Source organism: Saccopteryx leptura, chromosome 8 (assembly GCF_036850995.1).
Source record: "Saccopteryx leptura isolate mSacLep1 chromosome 8, mSacLep1_pri_phased_curated, whole genome shotgun sequence".
NCBI lineage: Eukaryota > Metazoa > Chordata > Mammalia > Chiroptera > Emballonuridae > Saccopteryx > Saccopteryx leptura.
Genome location: NC_089510.1, coordinates 69,814,880 through 69,840,694, shown reverse-complemented (window position 1 = coordinate 69,840,694; position 25,815 = coordinate 69,814,880). Strand labels below are relative to the sequence as shown.

The 25,815-nt window shown below is 43.8% G+C and overlaps 1 protein-coding gene across 2 annotated transcripts in view; it reads right to left on the bottom strand.

The window, feature by feature from the left end:
* Nucleotides 1-12,739, bottom strand: part of PARL (presenilin associated rhomboid like) — a 43,530-nt gene extending 30,791 nt beyond the window's left edge. For both annotated transcript variants that reach the window (XM_066347572.1, XM_066347573.1), the window contains exons 1-4: nucleotides 12,573-12,739; nucleotides 4,618-4,813; nucleotides 3,984-4,124; nucleotides 2,838-2,886 (exon numbers count right to left, since the gene is read on the bottom strand). In XM_066347572.1, the coding sequence (XP_066203669.1) occupies nucleotides 2,838-2,886; nucleotides 3,984-4,124; nucleotides 4,618-4,813; nucleotides 12,573-12,697 (511 nt within the window). In that variant the 5' untranslated portion in view covers nucleotides 12,698-12,739. The remainder of the gene's footprint in view (nucleotides 1-2,837; nucleotides 2,887-3,983; nucleotides 4,125-4,617; nucleotides 4,814-12,572) is intronic.
* Between the last annotated feature and the right edge of the window lie 13,076 nt (nucleotides 12,740-25,815).

The following is a 25,815-nucleotide window of genomic DNA, read 5'->3' as shown; positions in this document are numbered from 1 at the left end:
GCCAAGTGGATCCTGGTCGGGCACATGTGGGAGTCTGTCTGCCTCCCCACTTCTAACTTCGAAAAAATACAAAAACAAAAAACAAACAAAAATATATATATATACTTGCATAGGATGCAAAGATGTATATATAAAGATATGCACTGAAGTATTATTCATAGAATCAATATTAACAACCTAAGTATCTATTAATAAAAGACTTTTTACATAGAATTCATTCACATGAACTACTACAATGCCATTAAAAGAATGGGCGTGGGCTGCTTGTAATTTCCACTTCTTGATCTATTACATGGATATGGTGCTATTACATGGATATGCTCAGTTTGTGAAAATCAGTCCTACATCTGTCATGGGCATATTCTTCTGCCTATACTATACTACAATATAATATAAATATAATGTAACAGACCTACTCGTATTAATATGAAATGCCCTTGCCTGACCAGGCAGTGGTGCAGTGGATAGTGTCACCTGGAATGCTGAAAACCCATGTCTGAAACTCCAATATCACCAGCTTGAACACCGGCTCATTCAGCTTGAGCACAGGGTCACCAGCTTGAGCACAAATCATAGACATGACCCCATGGTCACTGACTTGACCCCAAGGTCACTGGCTTGAGCCCAAGATTGCTGGCTTGAACAAGATTACTGGCTCATCTGTAAACCCCTGGTCAAAGCACATATGAGAAAGTAATCAATGAACAATTAAGGAGATGCAACTATGAGTTGATGCTTCTCATCTCTCTCCCTTCCTGTCTGTCTCTCTCTCTCTCACTAAAAAAATTAATAATAATACACACACACACACTATTGCACACAAAAATTAGGGGATATTTTATCACTTTCTATGAACCGATAAAATATCCTCTAATTTTTGTGAGCAGTATATATGAAATGCCCTTTAAAATAGTAAGTAAAAAACAAATCAAGGTGCAGAGGAATATGTTCTGCATGCTACCATTTGTGTTTAAACCATAAATAAATAGATATAAATGCCTATATATAAATAGATGCTTTGGAAGAAGACATAAGCAACTAAAAAGGCAATGGTTATTACGCAGAGAGAAACTGCAGAGCTACAAAAGCAACTAAAAAGGCAATGGTTATTACGCAGAGAGAAACTGCAGAGCTACAAGTGTACAGTGAGAAATTTATTTTTCACTTTACATATTCTTTAACACTATCTAATATGCTATCATGCACATTTTTTCATTTTACAATGAAAAAGACTACCCTAAGTAGTCAAAAAGGGACACCTTTCATCCCTGAGTTCCAGCCTTCTGCCTTGGGACAATTTACTTCAATATGGGCTGTGAATCAACACTCTGATGCCTGGGATGGAGGAAAGACAGTGTGGTTTACCAGAAAGGTAATTAGGAGAAACAATTCTGATTTTTAATTATAGCCCAACCATTGCATAAACTATTCACTGGCATTAGAAAAGTTTTCAATTCTGATCCCAGGTTTCCTCAAATGTTGAATGGCATAAAATCTTTACCATTTTCAAAGAACACTAGATATCAACAAATTCTGAGATACTCTGATAATATCGAAAAAAATCCAAACTTTGCTATCCTAAGGCAGTTCGTTTTAATAATTTTCAGAAAACAAGCACACCCAAAAAAAACCTTAACCCCTGTTAATTCTAGTGGAAACAGATGTGCTACTATAGATTTATCTTGAAGTTACATTTATTAAGACCTCACTTGACTAATCAGTTCTATAGTATGGCAATATGCCTTTGAAAAATCTCAACCCTTTGATTCAAGATCTCACTCAACATTCATTCATGCAAAGAGAATGCCCTTACTGTGTGCAAGTTATGTGCTAGGTGCTATAACCAAATGAAAGACCTTATTGTCCTCAAGGATGCTACTTGTAAATTACGTAAGGCTGGTTCTGTTATAAATGACTAAAAGGTGCAATGAGTTCAGAAAAAAGTTGTACTTCCTACAGGAAGCAATGTCTGAACCATAAGCTTGAGGACCAGATCAGGTTCCAACAAAGAAAGAAAAACTGAATCTTCCAGACAGAAAACAGCCTGAATGAAGAAAGTTAAGCACTTTTTCTCTAATTAGATAGGTACAGAAAATTAAGAGTACCATTGTAAAGTATCTTCCTAAGGAAACAACAAAACACTGCTTTTTCTCAAAGATATGTTTTTCCTATCTGCACAATTGTTCAAGAACTTTCAAATCCATTCCCCACATTTCTCCAATAACTAAGTCCACATAACAAATCTCAAGTAACAAGTATTACCCTAAAGAGGCAGATTTGTTTTTTTATAAAAATATACAAAGTATGCATGGCATGCTTACATTTAAAGAGGATTTTATAAACAGTATGGTATAGTAAAGAGAAAATCAGCTTTAGAATCAGACAGACCCAGGTTTTGAAACTCGGTTCTACTACTTACTAGCAGTGTGACCTTCGAAAAGTTCCTTCTCTGAAAACCAGTTTCCTTATCTGTAAAAAGGGAAATAACTAACCTGTAAGTGACCCTGTGAGACAGGGAAAGTATATAAAGCACTCTGCCTAAAGAAGGTACTTAATCAAGGTCCCCTTTAGTTTCTTTAATAGCAGAATAATTATTCATAACCTATTTCACAAGCTAGGATTTTACAACAAAGAGAGATCAAAATGAGAAAATAACTGACCCAAAGCTTTATGCCACAGTACTTTGTACAGTTACATTAGCCTAAAAGTACAGAGACTCCCTATGTCTTCTAAACCACTGGTGAGTGAGGTACAAAAGCCATTGACTGTGACATACTGTACCTTTTGGTTTGATTTCTCTTTCCTTGAATGGCTAAAACGTGTAAGCTAACACAAACCTGTCACAGTCCGCTGGCCATCACTTAGGTTATTCCACCACTTGTTAATCTAAAACAGAAGGAAAATTACAGATCACCATATGGCAAATATTTTCAGGGTAGGAATATGAAAAGCCAGAAAGAATATGCTTTGTGCTTATGAAAATCACTGGTGAACAAGAGATATAATAAATTCGTGTATAGTGGCAAGCACAGGTGCTTTATAATAGTCCACATTTTCTGCACAGAACCACTGATGAGCTCTGAGATCACCAAGTACTTCTAAACCTCAGATTCCTACCTGACCAGGCGGTGGCACAGTGGATAAAGCATCGGACTGAGATGCGGAGGACCCAGGTTCGAGACCCCGAGGTCGCCAGCTTGTGCGCCGGCTCATCTGGTTTAAGCAAAGCTCACCAGCTTGGACCCAAGGTTGCTGGCTTGAGCAAGGAGTTACTCAGTCTGCTGAAGGCCCACAGTCAAGGCACATATGAGAGAGCAATCAATGAACAACTAAGGTGTCACAACAAAAAACTAATGATTGATGCTTCTCATCTCTCTCCATTCCTGTCTTTCTGTCCCTATCTATCCCTCTCTCTGACTCTCTGTCTCTGTTAAAAAACAAAAAATAAACCTGTTTCCTGATCATAAAATGGAAATAGTAACAGATACCTAGCAGTATTATTGTTGAGAAATATCAGCAAAGTAAAGCACTCACCACACTATCAGATATAGATAACTATCAAGTGATTAGTCACCAAGGTCCGAATTAGTTTTAAAATTCTGAGAATATTTTCTACTAAAATTGCATTTATTTAGGTTTCGAAGGAGGTTCAGAAAAAGAGAGACAGAAAATTCTAATCTTTCAGGGACACAGACTGAAATGTTCAAAGATGAAACATACCTAGGATTTGCTTTCTAGTAATCTGCGGTGGGGAGAAGAGGGAGAGGGGACTAGATGAAAAAGCTGGTCATGTATCAATCATCACTGAAGCTAACACTGCCAGATAAACAAAATATTAATAAATACTTGACTCTAAAGAAGAATATCAAGTACACTAATTTCACATCTACTGATTTACTGTTACTATTAACTAAAAATACTTCATAAATAACCAGATTTCCAGAATTGTGATCTGTTAGTTCTTGATCTATGTTTATCTTTACCTCCTTTCTGAAGTCTCCTTCCTTCTGTGGTCTTATGCTATCCAACCAATCAGCCTTTATACCATCAAAATAACTCTGGACCCTGGATTTCAGTGATTCATATTGCCAAATGGCAGCTGATCCAAATGCACAGCCTGTAAACTATATAAAATATATTATAAAATAAATTTAAAAGAGAAATAAGTCTATACATAATTCTAATAACAATACAAATTTTCATTGCTTTTTACTAACAGATGCAACATCTGGCACAGTCAAACCTGTTCAGTGAAAATAACATTTGTTTCCCTTTTTTTTTGTTGTTTTGTTTCCCTTTTTATAACTTCACAATACTCTGGGGCCTATTTGCAGCTAGATACTTTCAAAAAAACCTCAAAATATTAACTTAATATTACTTGAAATGTTCTATCAAATGAAAGTCCCTTAAGTTTCTTCTCTAGGGATTATATATGTAAACCAGAGTCTGACAGCATTTATTAAATTCCTGTTCTCCTGTAATCATTCATGGCCCCAAGATACCCAGGTCCCTTTGAACCCGCACCCCACTTTTCTTTAAGGGAGCCCATCAGAACAACAGGACTTTCACACTGCACCTGCAGCAACATGCGTAACTCTCAGTGATGTGAGCTCTTACCCCAACAGTGAAAATAAAAGGCTTTACAAGGGTCCTTATGGGGTAGGGAGAAGGGTAAAAAACTGTTTCTTCTACAGGAGGGATCAAAGCACTTCTCTTGTATGCTTCACCACTTGTTCTTGTGTCTGATTTTCGAGGTTCAACCTTCCTGGGTGCTTTTCTGAATCCACATTTTTGCTGAATAAAAAAGTTAAACCTACAGGGGAAAACAGGAGATCAGAAACAGAACCGCATCTCGCAAACATCAGAACCTCTATGAGCTCCCCCACTTGGCCTGCATCATCACCACCTCAGTTTATCTGCACTCAATAACCCCAGAGGAGCCAGAACGCCTACTCCCAGGTAGGACTTAAAGTCAAATCACTGAACTGTGCTCTTCTGGAAAGGGGAGACACAAACTGCAGTAACTTTAGAGAGAACTTGTTTGGGCTGTTCCTGTGTATCAGGGGTCAGGAACCTTTTTGGCTGAGAGAGCCATGAACACTACATATTTTAAAATGTAATTCCGTGAGAGCCATACAACGACCCGTGTACGTTTCGCATTATCCAATAAAAATTTGGTGTTTTCCTGGAAGACAGCTGTGATTGGCTCCAGCCGCCCACAACTATGAACATGAGTGGTAGGAAATGAATGGATTGTAATACATGAGAATGTTTTATATTTTTAACATTATTTTTATTAAAGATCTGTCTGCGAGTCAGATGCAGCCATCAAAAGAGCCATATCTGGCTCGTGAGCCATAGGTTCCCGACCCCTGCTGTATATCAATCAACAAAATAATCTATATCCATCTTCCACACAGAGTTTGCAGTACTATAAAAGCTGAAGAACTCTGGGAGAGCAGGGAAATGAGCAAAAAACGTCTAGAAGATTAAGAAATATAAATTGCCAATCATAAAACTAGTCACGGGGAAGTAATGCACAGCATAGGGAACATAGTCAATAATACTGTAATAACTATGTATGGTGACAGATGGTTGACTTACTGTGGTGATCACTTTGGAAGGTATATAAATGTTTAATCAATATGTTGTATACTTGAAACTAATATATTTAGTATCAACTAGAATTTTTTTTGAGAGGAGAGAGAAGCATCACTCTCATTGATAAGAGAAGTTTCACTGTCATTGTACATCCACTGATTGCTCCTCACATGTGCCCTGACCAGGTCTCAAACTGGCAACTCTGGGATAGAGCCAGTGACCCCCAGGATCAATCCAGCGACCTCAGTGCTCCAGGATGACACTCTATCCACTGCACCACCAGCCAGGGCTCATGTCAAGTATAATTTAAAAGAAACTTTAAAAAAGAGAAAGCAAACTTGACCAGGCAGTGGCACAATGGATAGAGCGTTGGCCTGGGATGCAGAGAACCCAGGTTCAAATCCTCGAGGTTGCTGGTTTGAGCACGGGCTCACCAGCTTGAGTGCAAGGTCTCTGGCTTGAGTGTGGGATCATAGACATGACCCCATGGTTGCTGGCTTGAGCCCAAAGGTCGCTGGCTTGAGCAAGGGGTCACTGGCTCAGCTGGAGTGCCCCCACCCATCAAGGCACATATGAGAAAGCAATGAATGAACTCAAGAGCCCCAATAATGAGCTGATGCTTCTCATCTCTCTCCCTTCCTGTTTGTCTGTCTCTTTCGCTAACAAAAAAAAAAGGAAAATGGATAGAAAAAGAAATTTTAAAAAGCTGGAGAGTCAGTTTGAATTATCACAGAATGGCTTTGCTATTTTGTTTGAAGTCTGATCAATTTCCAGAACAGACATCTCAATGTATTATCCTTGCAGCTACTCCAAATTCAAACAATTATTTATAAATACTGACCATTATAGAGCCTAGCCAGATACCTCGATTGGTTAGAGCATCACTCCAAAATACAAAAGTTGCTGGTTTGATCCCCGGTCAGGGTACATATAGAAACAGACCTATGTTTCTGTCTCTCTCTCTCTCTCTTCTTTTCTCAAATCAACAAATAAAATTTTAAAAAGTACTGACCATTATAAACAGATGCATGTCCCCCACCTCCTTCCCCCCTATTTATTTCACTACTAGTTTTGGGGACATCCACCAAATGATCTATAAAGTGTTCTGGTGTTTGAGTCCCTATAGCTTGACCTCCTCAAAACATCTGACACTAATAATCACAACTGCCAGCCCCAGCTCCTCTAAGACTGCATCCCTGTTCTTCAAGTTCCCTTTCCAGATGGTTTCCCCTCTCTCCTGTCCCTTAAATGACAGATAAGCTTAAAGGCTCCTCCTATAGTTCCTTTTATACACTCTCCATTCAAATTCAACCCACATAAACTTGTGAAACATTCTTGTTCCTTCTGTAAAACTTTAACAGGTAAACAATATTATGCAAAGTGGTCCCACAGTCAAGTTCAGATGCAGAATACATATCCTGAACATATATATTGGGTATTACAATAGTTGGATATACAGAACTTTTTTTTTAATTAATTTATTTATTTTTTGTGGGTTTTTTTTTGTGTTTTTTTTTACAGAGGCAGAGATAGACAGGGACAGACAGACAGAAACGAAGATGAGAAGCATCAATCATTCGTTTTTCGTTGCGCGTTGCGACTTCTTAGTTGTTCATTGATTGCTTTCTCATATGTGCCTTGACCGTGGGCCTTCAGCAGACCGAGTAACCCCTTGCTGGAGCCAGCGACCTTGGGTCCAAGCTGGTGAGCTTTTTTGCTCAAGCCAGATGAGCCCACGCTCAAGCTGGCGACCTTGGGGTCTCGAACCTGGGTCCTTCCACATCCCAGTCTGACGCTCTATCCACTGCGCCACCACCTGGTCAGGCAGGATATACAGAACTTTTGGAAAAGAATTAACTACTGTCTTGGTTCATCTAACATCTATTCATATTACGTTGGGTACATTCGTATGCTGCAGGGACTGGAACGCTAAAAACTATTTCCCGGGTATCCGTTTGGTTAGGGTTCCAAATATGATCAGGGTCTGCTAATCAGATACATTTGGGAATAGCTTTCCCAGCAGTCTCATCATCATATTTTTTGTGACAGAGACAGAGAGGGATAGATAGGGACAGACAGGAAGGGAGAGAGATGAGAAGCACCAATTTTTTGTTGCAGCACCTTAGTTGTTCATTGATTGCTTTCTCGTATGTGCCTTGACCGGGGGACTACAGCAGACCGAGTAACCCCTTGCTGGAGCCAGCGACCTTGGGCTCAAGCTGGTGAGCCTTGCTCAAACCAGATAAGCCTGCACTCAAGCTGGCGACCTCAGGGTTTTGAACCTGGGTCTTCCACATCCCAGTCCAATGCTCTATCCACTGTACCACTGCCAGGTCAGGCAGTAGTCTCATTATTATTGCATAACAAACCACTCTAAAACTTAATTGTTCTAAAACCATAATTTATTATTTCTCATGAGTGTCAGTTAGCTGACCTCAGCTGGCCGATTTTACTGGTCTCACCTGAGGTCACTCATGCAGCCAGTTATTTGACTACTCAGCTGGAGCTATACAGTCTAAAATGCCCTCACTCCCATATGTGGAGCCTTAGTACTGGTTGTCAGCTGGCCATCTTTCTCCAAATGGTCTCTTAGTAATCAATAGTCCAGCAGGGGCTTCTACCATGGCAGCGGGAGTGGTCCAAGAAGCAAAAGGCTAACACTGCAAGGCCTCCTGAGGCCCAGACTCTAGACCTACACAATATTTCTGCCACATGCTACTGGTCAAAGGAAGTCACAAGGCCAACCCAGCTTCAAGGAATAGTGAAAAATTCTGGATAAGAAAAGGTGTACATTATTGTAGTCAGGCTATTTAACTTACTGTGTCAGTAGTGGCAGAGACAGTGATGATTCTGAAAGCTTAGTCGAAAACACTAATTTTCAATGTTGGTTCCTGAAGAGTAACGAAATATGCCACTCCAAGCCCTGTCTGGATAGCTCAGTTGATTAGAGCCCCATCCCAAAGCACAGAGATTGCCAGTTCAATCTCCAGTCAGGACACATACAGAAACAAGTCAATGTTCCTGTCTCTCGCTTTCTCCCTTCCTCTCTCTAAAATCAATAAGATAAACTTTTTTTTGCCTGACCAGGTGGTGGCACGGTGGATAGAGCATCAGACTGGGATGCGGAGGACCCAGGTTCAAGACCCTGAGCGCAGGCTCATCTGGTTTGACCAAAAGCTCACCAGCTTGAACCCAAGGTTGCTGGCTCGAGCAAGGGGTTACTCGGTCTGCTGTAGCCCCACAGACAAGGCACATATGAGAAAGCAATCAATGACAACTAAAAAGTGCCACAACAAAAAAAATTGATGCTTCTTATCTCTCTCCATTCCTGTCTGTCTGTCCCTATCTATCCCTCTCTCTGTCAAAAAAAAAAAAAAAAGGATAAACCTTTTTTAAAAAAATGCCACTCCAAAATATGCCACTTTGGCATCAGGATTATTATTTTTTTTTCTTTTGTATTTTTCTGAAGTTGGAAATGGGGAGGCAGTCAGACAGACTCCCGCATGCGCCCGACCAAGATCCACCCAGCATGCCCACCAGGGGGTGATGCTCCGCCCACCTGGGGCTTCACTCTGTTGCAACCAGAGCCATTCTAGCGCCTGAGGCAGAGGCCACAGAGCCATCCTCAGCGCCCGGGCCAACTTTGCTCCAATGGAGCCATGGCTGCAGGAGAGGAAGAGAGAGACAGAGAGGAAGGAGAGGGGGAGGAGTGGAGAAGCAGATGGGCGCTTCTCCTGTGTGCCCTGGCTGGGAATTGAACCCGGGACTCCTGCACACCAGGCCGATGCTCTACCACTGAGCCAACCAGCCAGGGCCACAGGATTATTTTTAACTGAAGGCAATGAGAAGAAGCAGCTATAAGAAAAGCTCCCTGGCCCTGGACAGATGTCTTAATTGGTTAGAGCATCGCCCCAAATCAAGCTTCTGCATTCCTCCCTGGTCAAGGCACACAGGGAACAGATAGATGTTCCTCTCTCTCGATTTCTCTCACTAAAATCAATCAATAAAAATTTATAAGAAAGAAAAGCTCTCTGCCCTGCCCTGTCCCTATCTGCCGAAAAGGATATAAATTTGTGATGGTGTACCCACTCCCCCCTCTCTGCCAGGAAAGACAAAAGTTAATCATGAGACAATTCTAAATCCTTAGGAGCCCAGAGAAGGCACCAGAGGAAACTACACAGCAAATTTTACTAACTAGTCCTTATTCTCTCATATTACCTTCCCACAATTTGCTGCCCTAGAAACTCAAAGTCCTTTTCCTTTGTACAGTATTGTGATTCTCCTAAAATTTTGTTGTTCTTTTGTTAAAATGCTATATAAACCCAAGATCTAAACACTCCTTTGAGTTACTCATCACTGGGTATTCCCATGTGTATGCACAATGCACATGTTCATAAACTTGGCAGATGAAAAAAAGGGGGTCCTATAAACAGTAATCTCACAGGGTGATCTGATCATAAATTCTTAACTGGGCAGGTCATGGTGGGTAGTCATGCCCAAAGCACAGAACTTCTTTACTAAAAGGCTTATCTTTGTCTTAACCTTTGAATAGTACAAACGTTTGTGTACGTCCTCATACCTCCTGACCATTCTGAGTATGATCATAACAAAAAATTTTATTTTAAAAATGTGTAAGGCAACATTAAAAAAAGGCAAATGTATGTTCTTCTTGTTTCCATAAATTGGTTATCAAACAAACATGATTTTAAGTTAATAAAACTATAACTGGAACTAATTTCATTTTTTGAAAAAGAATCTCACTCCAGGGGGTCAGTGATCACAAAAAAAACACAAAAACCCTCACTACTCAAAGGGTTAAGCAAGCCTATTGTTTCTGTGCATTTAGGTAAACAAACTAAGTAAATGGGCCCAGAATTGGACTTTTTAATCATATCCCTGACTTCATTCTTCTGTATAGTAATTTCAGAAGTACAAGAAGTCAAAGCAGACCTAATAAATTATATGTGGTAACTCATACTGCCTATTTAAATGCTTATTTCCAGAGGCAAGTAGGCATATACTCTATTTCTGCTTTATCTATATTCTCTTGTAATGCAGTTTTCTATGCAACTAAACAAATGTAATTTTCAAGCTTTGAATAGAAATGACAAACTCTAAAATATTAGATGGTAATCTTCAACATCAGATTTCTTCATTCGCTTATTTCAAATGGTCTCCAATTTTTACTGAAGGCTCATTAATCACTTTTTCCTTTTGCTTTTCCTTTCTAATCCCTAACTTTAATATTAAATACACCTGTTGCTTCCTAAGAGCCATATTCATTTTTCTCCCCCTTCAAACCTACAATTTCAACTGGGATTTGGAGTAAACAATGAAATCGGGTCCACTGACATTTATCACCACCTCCTCAGGAGTTAAAGATTAGGGTCTCCTGTTCCATGTCACAGTGCACCATGAAAGTACAACATATGCACATTTTTCATAAACACCTACTCTGATTCACTTGAAGTACTTATTTGAAGAACAGGTTTTCCCACTCTTCTTTTGAATTGATAGGATTGGCGTGGGGCCTAGTAAATAACATATTCTACAAACATTCCAGCTAATCCTTAAGATTAGGCAATGACTCCACTATATTGGGGCCTCAATTATTTTACCACTAGCTAGTCCCCAGTATTGATAAACACTTCATGTTCTTTGCTACCATTTATTAGGTGGATTCCAAGGCATCAATCTAACCAAGTCAGAAATTGGGAAGGTTGAAACTATGGATTAAAGAGCAGGAACAAGCCCCACCCGGGAAGCGTAGTTGGTCAGAGTGTAGTCCCATATGCCGAGATTGCAGGTTCTAGCCCCAGTCAGGGCACATACAAGAATCAACCAACGACAGCATAAATAAATGAACAAGTTGATAACTTGCTCTCTAAAACCAATTTTAAAAAAGAAAAAAATGAAGAGCCTGATCAGGCAGTGGCACTGTGGATAGAGCATTCAGTTGGCTCAGTGGTAGAGCGTTGGCCTGGCGAGCGGGAGTCCCAGTTCGATTCTGGCCAGGCCACACAGGAGAAGTGCCCATCTGCTTCTCCACCCCTCCCCCTCTCCTTCCTCTCTGTCTCTCTCTTCCCCTCCCACAGCCGAGGCTCCATTGGAGCAAAAGATGGCCCGGGCACTGAGGATGGCTCTGTGGCCTCTGCCTCAGGCGCTAGAATGACTCTGGATGCAACAGAGCGACACCCGGAATGGGCAGAGCATCACCCCATGGTGGGCGTGCCGGGTGGATCCCGGTCCAGCGCATGCAGGAGTCTGTCTGACTGCCTCCCCGTTTCCAGCTTCGGAAAAATGCAAAAAAGAAAAAAAATATCTTAATAACTTTGTACAGTTACACTTTAAATTTTTATTTGATTTTAGAAAGAGGAAGTAGAGAGAGATATCGATTTGTTATTTTGTTGTTCCACTTATTTATGCATTCATTGGTTGATTCTGGTATCTGCCCTGAGGGGGATTAAACCCACAACCTTGGTATATTGGGGTGACTACCCCGCCAAGGTCTAGACATGTGATCATATCGAAGAATCACTCTGTACACCTGAAACCAAGAGTATTGTATGTCACCTATCCTATATTTAAAAGGGCCAAAAAAAAAAAAAAAATGCTTTACGAATAAAAAGGTCAAAATTTCAACAAAAAAGAAAAAGTAATGGGTCCAATACCTCCTCGCGGGATTACCAGGCTGGGACCCAATTAGCCCGCAGAGATTAGCTCCCCTTCCCGTCACGTCCCTCCCGATGGAAAGGCCATGCGAGCTCACAGATGGAACGGGCGCAGGGTGGCGCGGGACGAGCGAGGACTGGATGGAGGAGAGAGAAGAAAAGGGAAGGGAGAGAAGAAGCCACCGATGAGGAGAGATGAGCCCGGAACAGCAAGAGACGCTAGCATGGCCTCCGCCCCTGAGGATGCACGGCCAGAGCTAAGCGGCGGAGAAGCGACAAGCCCCGAGCGGCGGTCATTACCTGCGTCCAAGCAGCCGCGGCGGGGCTAGGGCCGCAGGGAGGTCCTCGCAGCTGCGGCCCACTCCCGGCGCTGCCCACGCCTGGGCGCAGCCCCAACCTCTCTGCGCCCAGCCTCGCAACGCCATCTTCCCAACCTCTGCCCCACCATGGCCCGACCTTACCAACCCCTGCCGCCGAACCACTTCCGGGGCGAAGAAAAAACCATAGAGCGCTGGGGACAGTCTAGAGCGCCCCCGCGCGGCTGAGCCGAGCCCGGACCGTAGCGGGCTCAGGTTCTCCCGACCTCTAAGCGGCACCTGGGAGGGGCGTGGGAGGGCGTGGGAGGGCAACCCACCCCCAACCCACCCCCAACCCACCCCCAACCCCACTTGCAGATGAGGTCCAGAGAAGAAGAGGGAGAACTAGCAGTGATTAATGCCACGAATCAGGCAGTTTACCTAAATTATTGTATTAATTCTCCCCAAACTCTTGAGATTGATACTATATTACTGTTTTTGCAGTGCCCCGGCGGCTCAAACACGAGTGAGTGGAGCCATACTGAATCATTGGCAGTTTCTAAAAGGCTCCTACTTCTCCTGAGTTCCTACTTCTCCAATTCACGTACCATTCTCACTGCATGAGACCCCTTTTCCCGCCTCTCTCAACCCACCTAACTCACTGGTCCTTCAGAGGAACCCCAAGTATTACCTCTTCTAGGAGGCCTGCGGGAGGAAAAAGTTTTCCTTCACCTTTAGGGTCCCTGCCTTACTGGAAAGGGGACCTGCCCATTGTGGTTGGTCTAGGGTTCTTGACTCCCTGTAGGAAAAATGTCACAACATGAGTCTGCGTGATTTTGAGAGGAAGTTTATTAAAGCTGGGGTCAGTGAAACAAGAAACAGCCTAGAATAGAAGAAGCAACAGGAAAGCCTAGGTGGGGCTGCCTCGGCTCTCTCAAACCCTTATGGAAAAGAAATGAGCGGAAAAAGGGGGCTTTGGAGACAGGGTCAAGGAGTTAGCCTGGGAGGAGCTGCTACTGCCCATTTTTCCTCTGGTTGTATGTCTCATGGGGATTGTAACGTTGGTGGCAGAGACCAGGCAGGTCCACATTAGATTCGGGCAGACAGTAGAAAAACTGTGGAGGTGGAAAGTGTTGGGCCATTACAGTTTAATGAAGTCTCACAACAGGGATGAGCAAATAGGCAAGGGAAAACCGCTTCTCGGGCAAATAAACAGCAAAATGCTCCTCACAATGGCAGGCAGACAATCCACAATCTGCAATACTCAATCTGCCCTTAGCACAAGCACCCTATGCCAGAAAAAAAAGCACTCAGAGAATTCTACAATATAATGTTATACCAAAAGATTAATACAGTATATTGGGAATATGCCTGTTCTCTGTCCCCTTATAAAACCGGAGATGCTTGAGTCAGAGACAAAAGATTAGTACCCACAGCTCAACAGGCAGCATGAGCATCATATTTGCATGGGTTCCCCTTATTCTCTAAGTCCCACCATAGCAATGACATGGGCAAAATGGATTTACAGCTCAACTTAAGAACACTGAACTTGAGGTATCTGCCATTTTAATTTAAGTGGTAAGCAAGCAAACAACCTCAGAAGCGTAGATGAAAAAGGGGCCACATACTAAACCTGACAAGCTCAGGGGAGGCCTGCATGGCAGACTTTCTAACTCAGAGACCTACAGTAACCACGTAGGATGGTCTGAAAAGAAAACTTTCTAGGTAAAAGCAGTTCATGGTGGGTAGTCATGTCCCAGCATGGTAGTTTTCCCTAACAAAGGTCAATCTTCACCCTTACCTGAGCCTGTCTATAGTCTTTTTTAATCTAAGATAAAATACCTGATAATATGCCTTTGGTATGCCAGAATAATCCCCTTTCTCCAGACCTCTCAGGGCTCAATCTCCCAGAACACAAGACTACAGAATCCTGCATTGTTATCTTGTTCTCCAGCACACCATATTTACGTGCTGTAAATGTTAATTGTTAACTATCCTATACTCACCTAGGTAACATAAGTATGTGTCCATACGTTTTACTTTTTATCCAATGCCAGAGATTTCCCCACTTTGCTTTCTCCCACCTCCCTAATCTATCACAAGTGGAATTCATGTAATCCCCTTGTAAGGTATTTTTCCCCACCCAGGAAGAAGGAAGGGGCCGGAGCCACAAAGTGTGGAATAATAAAAGGCTTTATTGAGTACAGAGTGCATCCCCTCCAACGAAGTTCCCTGGTCCCGGGGACAGAAGCTAGGGAAGTCGTCTGGAGTGACCCGCGTGGGAGATATTTAAAGAGTCTCTAGGCTGGTAGAGCTAATATGACGTGGTAAAATCTCACTGGCTGATTGAGGTGTCACTCTTTTCCAAAGGGATCTTGGGAAGTTTCTTCTGGCGCACTTGGTTGTGGGTGGTTCTAGCCAAAGTTCCTGGGCCTGATCTTTCCCCATTATCCACTGACCTTACATTCTGACCTTTTGTGTTAAATAGAATAGGGGCGCTGTTTATTCATCTGGCTACTTCCTACTGATTAGGGGTGTCGTGGGAAGAGGGAGATTGGAAGGTGGTGGCTTTGAGGGGTGTCAGGAGGAACATCTGTTTGGCCGTGAGTTGAGAAACTTTGCAGATGTGGTCCTGTAAGAATTTTTTTTTAAAAAAAGAGGAGTAATAGGGGGATCTGCAGGGTCCAGCCTTTTGGTGAACTGGAGATGGATGGAGTCCAGTGGTTCCGACTCCCAGTGGTCCTGTATGGAAGCAAGCTTGAGGCAGAACTGCATGTCAGGAGTGGCATAAAAAGGGGAAAGGAAGGGGTCCCATCCATTCCCATAACCAAGACCCGTGAGGGAACTAGAGGTCCAGAGTGTGATGGTAAAAAGAGAAGGTATCCCCCGTGTCTTTGAAATGAGATGGACTTACCCACTAGTTGCAGCATACCCTGGGTTCTCCGAGTCCAGGCCGTGTCCTAGGAGTTCGAGTGATGCACCCACCTGGCTGGTTCATCCTCCCCATTCGGGCGGCTTGTCCTCCACATAGAGGCGCTGAGGAATAGCCTGTTTCCCAAAGGGGCAATCGCTCCACCAGTGACCAGGCTGCTTGCAGTCAGGGCAGTGCTCAGTGGGCAGCTGCGGGTAGGGGCCCTGCTGGGACCAGTGGTCCACACTTAAAGCAAGCTGCTGGTGGGATTTCTCTTTGTGGCTTGGACTTGGGTCGGGCACTTCCTGTACCTTGCCCCTGTTGCTGTGCCGGCCTCAGGGCTGCCACAAGAGCCTAGGTTTGGAGCGTTACCTTCTGCTGCATGTGGGCCTGGCGAACAGCCTTGGCCTGTTTCTACTAGTTGGGACCATTAAAAACTTTTTTTTTTTTTTTGTATTTTTCTGAAGTTGGAAATGGGGAGGCAGTCAGACAGACTCCCGCATGCACAACCAGAGCCATTCTAGCACCTGAGGCAGAGGCCATGGAGCCATCCTCAGCGCCCCAGCCAACTTTGCTCCAATGGAGCCTTGGCTGGAGGAGGGGAAGAGAGACTTAGAGGAAGGAGAGGGGGAGGGGTGGAGAAGCACACTTCTCCTGTGTGCCCTGGCCGGGAATCGGACCCGGGACGCCTGCACGCCAGACCGACGCTCTACCACTGAGCCAACCGGCCAGGGCCGGGACCATTAAAAACTTTAAATGCCGTGTTCACAGGTCCCGAATAGGGGTTTGGGGGTTGAGAATAAGAAGAGGAGGACTCCTAGGGAGCCCAGCACCCAGATCCGGCAAGTAACGCTAGAGTTAGAGGCAGGACAGGGCCAGAATTTCCTGCAAGAAAATTGGGGTTGGATGTCCTGCAAACTGGTGTAAGGGCCAATGCCAGGCTGAGAATGGCCTGACGGAGGAGGAACTTAAGAACACAGTGGAGAAGGGAGGGGCCCCTGGCCAGCAGGGGAGGAGAAAGCGAGACTGGTAGTGGTGAATAAGAAACAGGATTTTGCAAAGGGAGGGGAGGGGGCTCTCGGAGGGAAGAGACCCGAGCAAAAGAGGCCCGCAGAGGGACCAGAGAGAAGTCCCGAGAGAGGGGTACCCCCAGGGGTCAGGCAGGAAAGAGAGAGAGTTGGGAGTTTCCGCAGAGAAAGAAATATCAGGAGTGGAGGTTTTAGGTGAGGTTTCTATGGCCAGAAAAAGGGCCTATGAGGTGGAACAGGTGGCACAGAGATTAAGGACGGGCACACGAATAACTAGAAGCCCTGTATGTAAGGGATCTCCAACCAGCTCCCAGCTTTTTTGGCGATAGTTAAGTTGGTGAGGGTGTTAAAACTGAAAGTCACTTCAGGAGGCTAATTCAGTGGGTTCTGTGGCCTGGCCACAGCGGAGAAGAGCCTCCCTCTTCTTTAGGGAGGGAGAGATTTTGGATAAGGCAATTCCAGGAGTGTTTTTGGATTAGGTTTAGATTCTTGTGCCCCCATGGCCGCCCTCAGGCCTCTGAATGGTCAGAGTTGAGAACTGGCGTCTCAAAACTCAAGCTCTGGCCACGGATGGATAGGGAAAGTGGATATGCTCGGGATATCTCTGCGGGCACACATGCACTCGGACGGAAAGAGGTCCCTGACGTAGCTACGGTTTCAGACAGGGAGTCTCAGCGGAAAGAACTGAGGGGAAGGCTGGAGGCAGGGGACTTACCGCACCATGCTCCAAAGTGGGTGGAAGGTCAGAGATCCTGATTCTTTCTTGGAGGGGAAGGGAAGAGGAGTGGTCCTTGCAGACTTCAAATCCTCCCGGGTTTTTGGCACCAAAATGTAAAGTATTTTTCCCCGCTGAAAAGGAAGGAAGGGGCCGGAGCCACAAAGTGTGGAATAATAAAAGGCTTTATTGAGTACAGAGCGCATCCCATCCGACAAGGTTCCCCAGTCCTAGGGACAGAAGCTAGGGAAGTTGCCTGGAGTGACCCACGTGGGAGATATTTAAAGGGTCTCTAGGGTGGTAGAGCTAATATGACGTGGTGAAATCTCACTGGCTGACAGAGGTGTCGCTCTTTTCCAAAGGGCTCTTGGGAAGTTTCTTCTGGCGCACTTGGTTGTGGGCAGTTCTAGCCAAAGTTCCTGGGCCTGACCTTTCCCCATTATCCACCAACCTTACACCCGTTACATTTTCCCTTTGATTCTGATGTATAAAATAAGTGGTAGCCCTGGCCAGATACCTGGGTTGGTTAGAACATCATCTTTATGCACAGAGGCTGCCAGTTCAATCCCCCATCAGGGCACATATAGAAACAGATCAATGTTTCTGTGTCTCTCTTTCTGTCCCCCGTTCTCTCTCTCAAAAGTCAATAAAAAATAACCTTTTTAAAGTGGTAAAACTGCCATTTTCTAGAGCATTTTCTCAATCTGTTGAGATTTGGTTCCTGGCAGTTATCATCAATTTGGTTTTGTGAATGATAAAAAACAAGACAGGGCCACGGCCTGACCAGGTGGTGGCACAGTGGACAGTGTTGAACTGGAATGGGAAGGACCCAGGTTCAAAACCCCGAGGTCGCCAGCTTGAGCACAGGCTCACTAGCTTGAGCATGGGGTTGCTGGCTTGAGCATGGGATCATAGACATGACCCAGTGGTCACTGGCTTGAGTCCAAAGGTCACTGGCTTGAAGCCCTAGGTCTCTAGCTTGAGCCCAAGGTTGCTGGCTTGAGCAAAGGGTCACTCACTCTGTTGTAGCCCCCTAGTCAAGGCACATATGAGAAAGCAATCAATGAACAATTAAGGTGCCACAACGAAGAATTGATGCTTCTCATCTCTCTCCCTTCCTGTTTGTCCCTATCTGTCCCTCTCTCTGACTCTCTCTCTGTCTCTGTCAAAAAAAAAAAAAAATGATGGGCCCACAAACTAAACCTGACAAGCTCAGATGAGCCCTGCACAATGGCTTTGCAAACTCAGAGACCTAAAGTAACCACACAGGATGGTCAAAAATTAAAAACTTTCTAACTGAAAGCAGTTTGTGGTGATTAGTAATGTCCTAGGGTGGTATTTTTCTCTAAACAAAGGTCAAAGCTTACCTTAGTCAAGCCTGACTGTTGTCTTTTTCCATCTACAATAACTGATAACATGTCTTTAAAATGTAAGGGTAATATTCTTTTCCTGCTTGCCTCAGAGCAGGCATCCCACCAGAGCAGAAACAATAAACCCCTTCTGTTATTATTGTTACCATGTTAATTGCTAACTGTTAACGATCTTGTTCCTGCCTACATAAAAGAAGTTTCAGCATATACATTGTTGCTTTTATCCAGTCCCAGAGATTTCCCCACTTCGCTTTCACCTGCCTTCCTAATCTATCATCAACCAATTTCATGTCTTTCTCTTTGATTTTGATGTATACAATAAGTGGTGAAACTGCCATTTTCCAGACCACTTGCTCAATCCATTGAGACTTTGCTTCCGGCAATTGTCAACAGTTTGGCTCAGATACACTCTTTAAAGCTTGACTAGGTAGTGGTGCAGTGGGTAGAGCGTCAGTCTGGGACCCTGAGAACCCAGGTTCAAAATCCCGAGGTTGCTGGCTTGAGCACAGGCTTATCAGCTTGAGCGTGGGGTCATAGACACAGCCTCATGGTTGCTGGTTTGAGCCCAAAGGTCACTGGCTTGAGTCTAAGGTTACTGGCTTGAGCAAGGGGTCACTGGCTTGGTGAGAGCCCCCTGGTCAAGGCATATACAGTATGAGAAAATAAGCAATGAATAACTAAGGTGCCGCAACTGTGAATTGATGCTTCTCATCTCTCTCCCTTCCTGTCTGTCTGTCTCTGTCTGTCTGTCTCTCTCCAAAAAAAATTCTTACAGGTTTGGAAATTTCTTACATTGACAATCTGAACTTTTTTATTTTTTGTTTGTTTGTTTTTTTGTTTGTTTTCTTTACAGGGACAGAGAGAGTCAGAGAGAGGGATAGACAGGGACAGATAGACAGGAATGGAGAGATGAGAAGCATCAATCATTAGTTTTTCATTGCGCATTGCAACACTTTAGTTGTTCATTGATTGCTTTCTCATATGTGCCTTGACCATGGGCCTTCAGCAGACCGAGTAAACCCTTGCTGGAGCCAGCGACCTTGGGTTCAAGCTGGTGAGCTTTTGCTCAAACCAGATGAGCCCGAGCTCAAGCTGGCGACCTTGGGGTCTCGAACCTGGGTCCTCTGCATCCCAGTTCGACACTCTATCCACTGAGCCACCACCTGGTCAGGCTGTTTGTTTTTTATTTATTGAATTTTTTAAGAGGAAGAGGAAGGGAGCCTGACCTGTGGCGGCACAATAAAGTGTCAACCTGAAATGCTGAGGTCGCCAGCTGGAAACCAGGGGCTTGCCCAATCAAGTCGCATATAGGAGTTGATGCTTTCTGCTTCTCCTCCCTTTTCTCTTTCTGTCTCTCCCCTCCTCTCTCTTTCTTTCTCCTCTCTAAAATAAAAAAAATAAAATAAAAACGAGAAAGAGGAAAAGAGAGAAATATCAATCTGTTTCTGTATCTGCCCTGATCAGAGATTGAACTGTCAATCTCTGCTAACCAACAGAGCTATTTGGCCAAGGCTGTTTTTTCTTTTTTATTTGATTTTAGAGTGAGAGGGAGAGAGAGAGACAGAGAAACATGGATTTGTTGTTTCACTTACTTATGCATTAATTGGTTGATTCTTTTTTATTTATTTATTTATTTTTTTTCTGAAGTGAGAAGTGGGGAGGCAGAGAGACAGACTCCTTCATGCGCCCAACCGGGATCTATCTGGCATGCCCACTAGGGGGTGATGCTCGGCCCACTTGGGACATTGCTCCATTGCAACAGGAGCCATTCCAGCACCTGATCGGAGGCTGCAGAGCCATCTTCAGCGCCCAAGCCAGCTTTGCTCCAATGAACCTTAGCTGTGGGAGGGAAAGAGAGAAATAGAAAAAAAGGAGAGGGGTAAGGGTAGAGAAGGAGATGGGTGCTTCTCCTGTGTGCCTTGGCTAGGAATTGAACCTGGGACATCCACCTGCTTGGCTGATGCTCTACCACTGAGCAAACTGGCCAGGGCCAATTGGTTGATTCTTGTAAGTGAATCAATTCAATTCCTAACTGGGACTGAACCCACAACTTTGGCACATGGAGACAATGCTCTTACCAACTGAGCTACCCAGTCAGGACCTGAATGTTTCTTACATTGACAGAAGATAAATACGTTTTCCTCCAGAGCAAAAGGGAAGGTTTGCTTATAGCCTGTGTCTTAGTCTTCTTGGGCTTCTATAAGAAAATATGATAGACCACATACATGTCTTAACCAACAGAAATTTATTTCTCACAGTTCTGGAGAGTAGAAGTCTGTGGTCAAGGTGCTGGCATGGTCAAGTTCTGGTGCAGCTCTCTCTCTCTCTCTCTCTCTCTCTAAGAAATGCTCTGGAGAATGACAGTTTTACAGTTCCTTTTATGGATTTGTAGTTAAGGAAGATTACATCAAGGTGGGAATTGGATTACAGGATAGTTAACAAATATATTATACTAGAAAGCCCGGCGGTCATACGAAATGACCACTGTTCTAGATATTATATATTGTAATTAAAATGATTTGTGCAAAGGTGTCTGCTAATTCAAACTGAATTACCCAGGGCAGGCAGCGAGGACGCCCCTTTGCTTAGTGCCCCACGGGGTTTCCCCTTTCTACTTGCTTAATTGCTTAAAGTAGAGTGCAATGAAGGAAACCACTGGCAGTACATTTCTTAAGAGCCACCGCTAGCTCAATAAATAAAGGTGATTTAAATAATAAAATGTTAATTCACATGTCAAAGATCTCTTTGTACACAACATTTCTTGTGTAGATCTTTCTATCACTCTGTCGTTTTTTTGCATTTCTCTCCTGCCTTTGTTCAAGGGACTCATTTTGTCGAGACAGGCTTTTTTGTCTTGCATCTGAGGCAAGCCTTGTTTCTCTATGCTCATCAGTTTCATTTTGCCGAGAAAGACACATTTGCTCTGCGACTAAAGCAAGCCTTGTCTTTCTCTGCTCAGTGGTTTCTTTTTGTCGAGAAAGCCGTTTTTGCACAGTTTTAGCTCCTTTTCTCTCCTCTTCAGTGCTGTATTTTCTAGGAGGCATTCTTAAAAGAAATTGCGTTAAGACACAGTTTTTATGTAAAACAGATGATTGCCAATGCAAACAAATGTTCACCTTCCCCCTGACCCGCTCAATTTGCGTTCAGCCGTGGCAACTTCACCCCATTGGCTAGTACAGTTACGCAAGCAACCAATAAGCTATCAGCGACAAACAGACACTTAAGCCGCATATAATAAAGATTCCCCATGTATAAGACGCACCTTAATTTTGGGGCCTGAAATTTGAAAAAAAAAAAAGTATTACATAAAGTTATTGAACTCAAGTTTTATTCATCATAAAATTCATACAACTCCTCATCACTGTCAAAACTCCCATCCATTAGTTTGTCCTCATCTGTGTCTGATGACACATCACTGTCTTCAACAATGAATGCAAAAACAAGCACGAAAAAGCAGGAAATGCAAGTAAAAAAACTACAACCACCGTATAAGATGCACCCAGTTTTTAGACCCCAAATTGTTTGAAAAAGGGTATGTCTTCTACGTGGGGAAATGTGGTATGTGCTCCTTGAAGATGGTCATGCCTCTAAGAATTCTGAAAAACAAGGTTACTGTGACATTTTAAAGGTGTATTAACCTAGATGCACGAGAACAACAGTCAGGGTTTGCTTAGTGGCTACTACTCACCATGACCTCCCCAGTTAGGGACTTATGATCAGATCATCCTGTGAGTTTACTTCCTATAGAAGCTCCTTTAAAAAAAATCTTTCTTTTATTGATTTCAGAGAGAAAGAGAGAGAGAGAGAGAGACAGGAACATCAATCCACTCCTGCATGTGCTCTGACCAGGGATCAAACCAGCAACCTCTGTGCTTTCGGATGATGCCCCAACCAACTGATTATCTGTCCAGGGCTGTAGAACACTTTTTTTTTGGTCCACACTGTGAATTTTTCATTCCAGAGGGAGAGCTTCTGTAGGTGCTAACAAGAACTTGGGTGTGGCCATAAGGCTGATGGCTGAGAAGGAATGAAGCTGGAAGTTACTAAAGATGAGGAAGCTCAGAAACTGAGAATCCTGGTTGTTGGCTGGTTTGTTATATTAACTTGGGGTCACTAGAATGACAGCAGGACTTGGAGTGGAATCCTGAGATGTCAGTGAAAGGCAGTGAGCAGATGATTAATAATGCCAAAGAAGAGCTAGAGATACAGGGTAGAATGTCACCAGAGGAGAAATACATGATCAAGGAGATCTGTGGACACGTGATCCACATTAGGGTATGATGAGGATGTGGTCTACCTTCTGAACGCAAGGGATCTGATGTTGGGATGTGCTGAATGTTCTCTGCTTGCCTCTCCAGGTCATCCTTGAATGCTGTTCCAGCCCCTGGATATTGACGTTTATGAACTACACCAATGGGCTCCCTTGCCCTCTGGCTTTCAGATGGGCTCAGCCAACAGGAAAGTGGAGAAGCATGGGAGGAGAGAAGCACTTATTGCACCTACTTCCTTCCTCCTTGATCCACATGAACTGGCTTCTGCATTCTGTCATTAAGCCCTTTTCGTTGTTCAGCTTGAGTGAGGGTGCTATTCCTGGCCAGAACCTGAACTGACAAAGAAAGAACAAGCAGCTTACTTCAAAGGCTGCAGGAGCAGCAGAGACCTCAGGGGACAGTCAGGGATCAGGATAAGTAGGAAGGGTCTATGGAATGTGATGACTATGATCCAGGCATGAGTATTTATTATTATCCTTTGCCATTTATTGTGCACTTAGTATGTGCCAGGTACAGTGCTTGGTATTTTACATGTGTTATCATGCTTAATTTAATCTTAATGTCAACCAAATGAGTTAGCATTCTTATCCCCACTTTGCAAATGCTAAAACTGAGTTTTATTGCTATTCTGACACTTTGACTCCTGTGGGGAAGGAAAAGGTTGTACTCTACTCTTCTAGATTCTTCTGGCTGGTTTTATAATCAGACTGACATAAGACAAATGAACAAAAGAAACTAACCAAATTTAAATACACGTTGTATGGTAACCCCCCATAGATGAGGATCAGAGACCCCCACATATATGAGAGGTTCAGAGAGAGAAAGTTAAAACCAGGTATAGGGTACATTCTGAGATAAGGGCAAGGTCAGGCACCTCAGAGCTTCACCGAGGGGAGGAAAGTCACCCACAGGATGGTGAGAAGAGCAGATGTTCAGTGATGAGATATGTTCCCTGCCCTCTAGCTAGGTCATAAAAAGTTGTCTTTGTTAATATCTCTTAATATGGACAAGACTCCAATTTGGATTCTTTAGGGAAAAGTGGAAGTTTCCTGTGAGCCTTCAGGGTCTTGACTGCCTTCAGCTCAAAATAATGCACAGGTCAAAGCAGCACTGGTTGGGAAGGTTTCTTCTGAACCCCTTTCGCTCTCATGTCTAGAAATTCAGATAATAATTTGTCTTGCCTGACCAGGCGGTGGCACAGTGGATAGAGCATTGGACTGGGACGTGGAGGACCCATGTTTGAGACCTTGAGGTCGCCAGCTTGAGCGCAGGTTCATCTGGTTTGAGCAAAGCTCACCAGCTTGGGCTCAAGGTCGCTGGCTTGAGCAAGGGGTTACTCAGTCTGCTGTAGCCCCTCAATCAAAGCATATATGAGAAAGCGATCAATGAAAACTAAAGTGCTGAAACAAAAAATTGATGCTTCTCATCTCTCTCCCATCCTGTCTGTCTGTTCCTATCTATCCCTCTCTCTGACTCTATCTCTGTCTCTGTCCAATAATAATAATAATAATAATAATTTCTGTCTTGTCACTTTGATGACTTTGTATGTGTTAGGTACCCAGTTGCACATGATTAACTATCATCATATCATTATGAAATAATAATTAGAAACTGAAGTGGAAGCCAATCCACAAGGAGAAAGTCTCTTATCATCATAACAAAGATGCAAAGTGCTTATATAGGTATTTGGGAAAAAGAGATGTCCACCAACATGTACTGAGTGCTTATCATGTCCCAGACTCTGCTGAGCATTGTCACTTACAACAATCCCAAGGGACAACTCCTATTATCACCCCATTTGACATATGAGAATACCACAGCACACAGAGGGAGGTTATTGATAGCAAAACTGGGATTTTAACCAATGTCGAAGTCCAAATGATGGAAAGCTCTCTAAAGGAGTTGGCCTTTGAATGGAGTAACATGGCTGGGGCCAGGCAGGATCAAAGATGGGAGGCTGGATGGTGGTAGTGGTGAGTGTTAAAGGGTGCTGCCAGTCCCAGACAGAGGCTTCAATGGATGTTTTTCAATACTATCAAGAAATTAACTCAAACCCTGACCCGGTAGCTCTCAGTTGGTTAAAGTATTGTCCTGATACACCAAGGTTGTGGGTTTGATCTCCAGTCAGGGCACATACAAGAATCAACCAATGAGCCTGGCCTATGGTGGTGCAGTGGATAAAGCATCAACCTGATATACTAAGGTTGCCAGCTCAAAACCCCAGGCTTGCTTAATCTGTAGAGGCCCTGAATAGGAACATAGAATAGGAACAGGGTTCAATGCATTGAGGCAAAGACCACAGTGGCTTTACTGACAAAAGTATTGAAGGCAGTATGACACTAAAATGCAGCACAATAGGAATGTAATTAGCAATTCTGATTAATTGATAGGTGGAGACATTTGAGTTACTCCCTTGACCTTTTATCTGCTCTAAAGAAGTTGCCCTTCCTTACTTTCTTATTCTCCTCCCTGCTTCTATTGGTGTGTACCAATAAATACCCTTAAGGACTGAGGGTCAGGGCCGTCTCATGAAACCTGTATAAGGGATCCATGCACTCCATGTGACCTCCTAGTAGTCAATGTCTCTGTGACACAAGTCAAAGCACAAACAACAAGCAATGGATGAATAACTAAAGTGAAGCAACTATGAGTTGATACATCTCCTTCCTGTTTCCTCTCTCTGTAAATCAAATAAAATCTTCAAAAAATTAATCAGGCCCTGGCCGGTTGGCTCAGTGGTAGAGCATCGGCCTGGCGTGCAGAAGTCCCGGGTTCGATTCCCAGCCAGGGCACACAGGAGAAGCGCCCATCTGCTTCTCCACCCCTCCCCCTCTCCTTCCTCTCTGTCTCTCTCTTCCCCTCCCGCAGCGAGGCTCCATTGGAGCAAAGATGGCCTGGGCGCTGGGGATGGCTCCTTGGCCTCTGCCCCAGGAGCTAGAGTGGCTCTGGTTG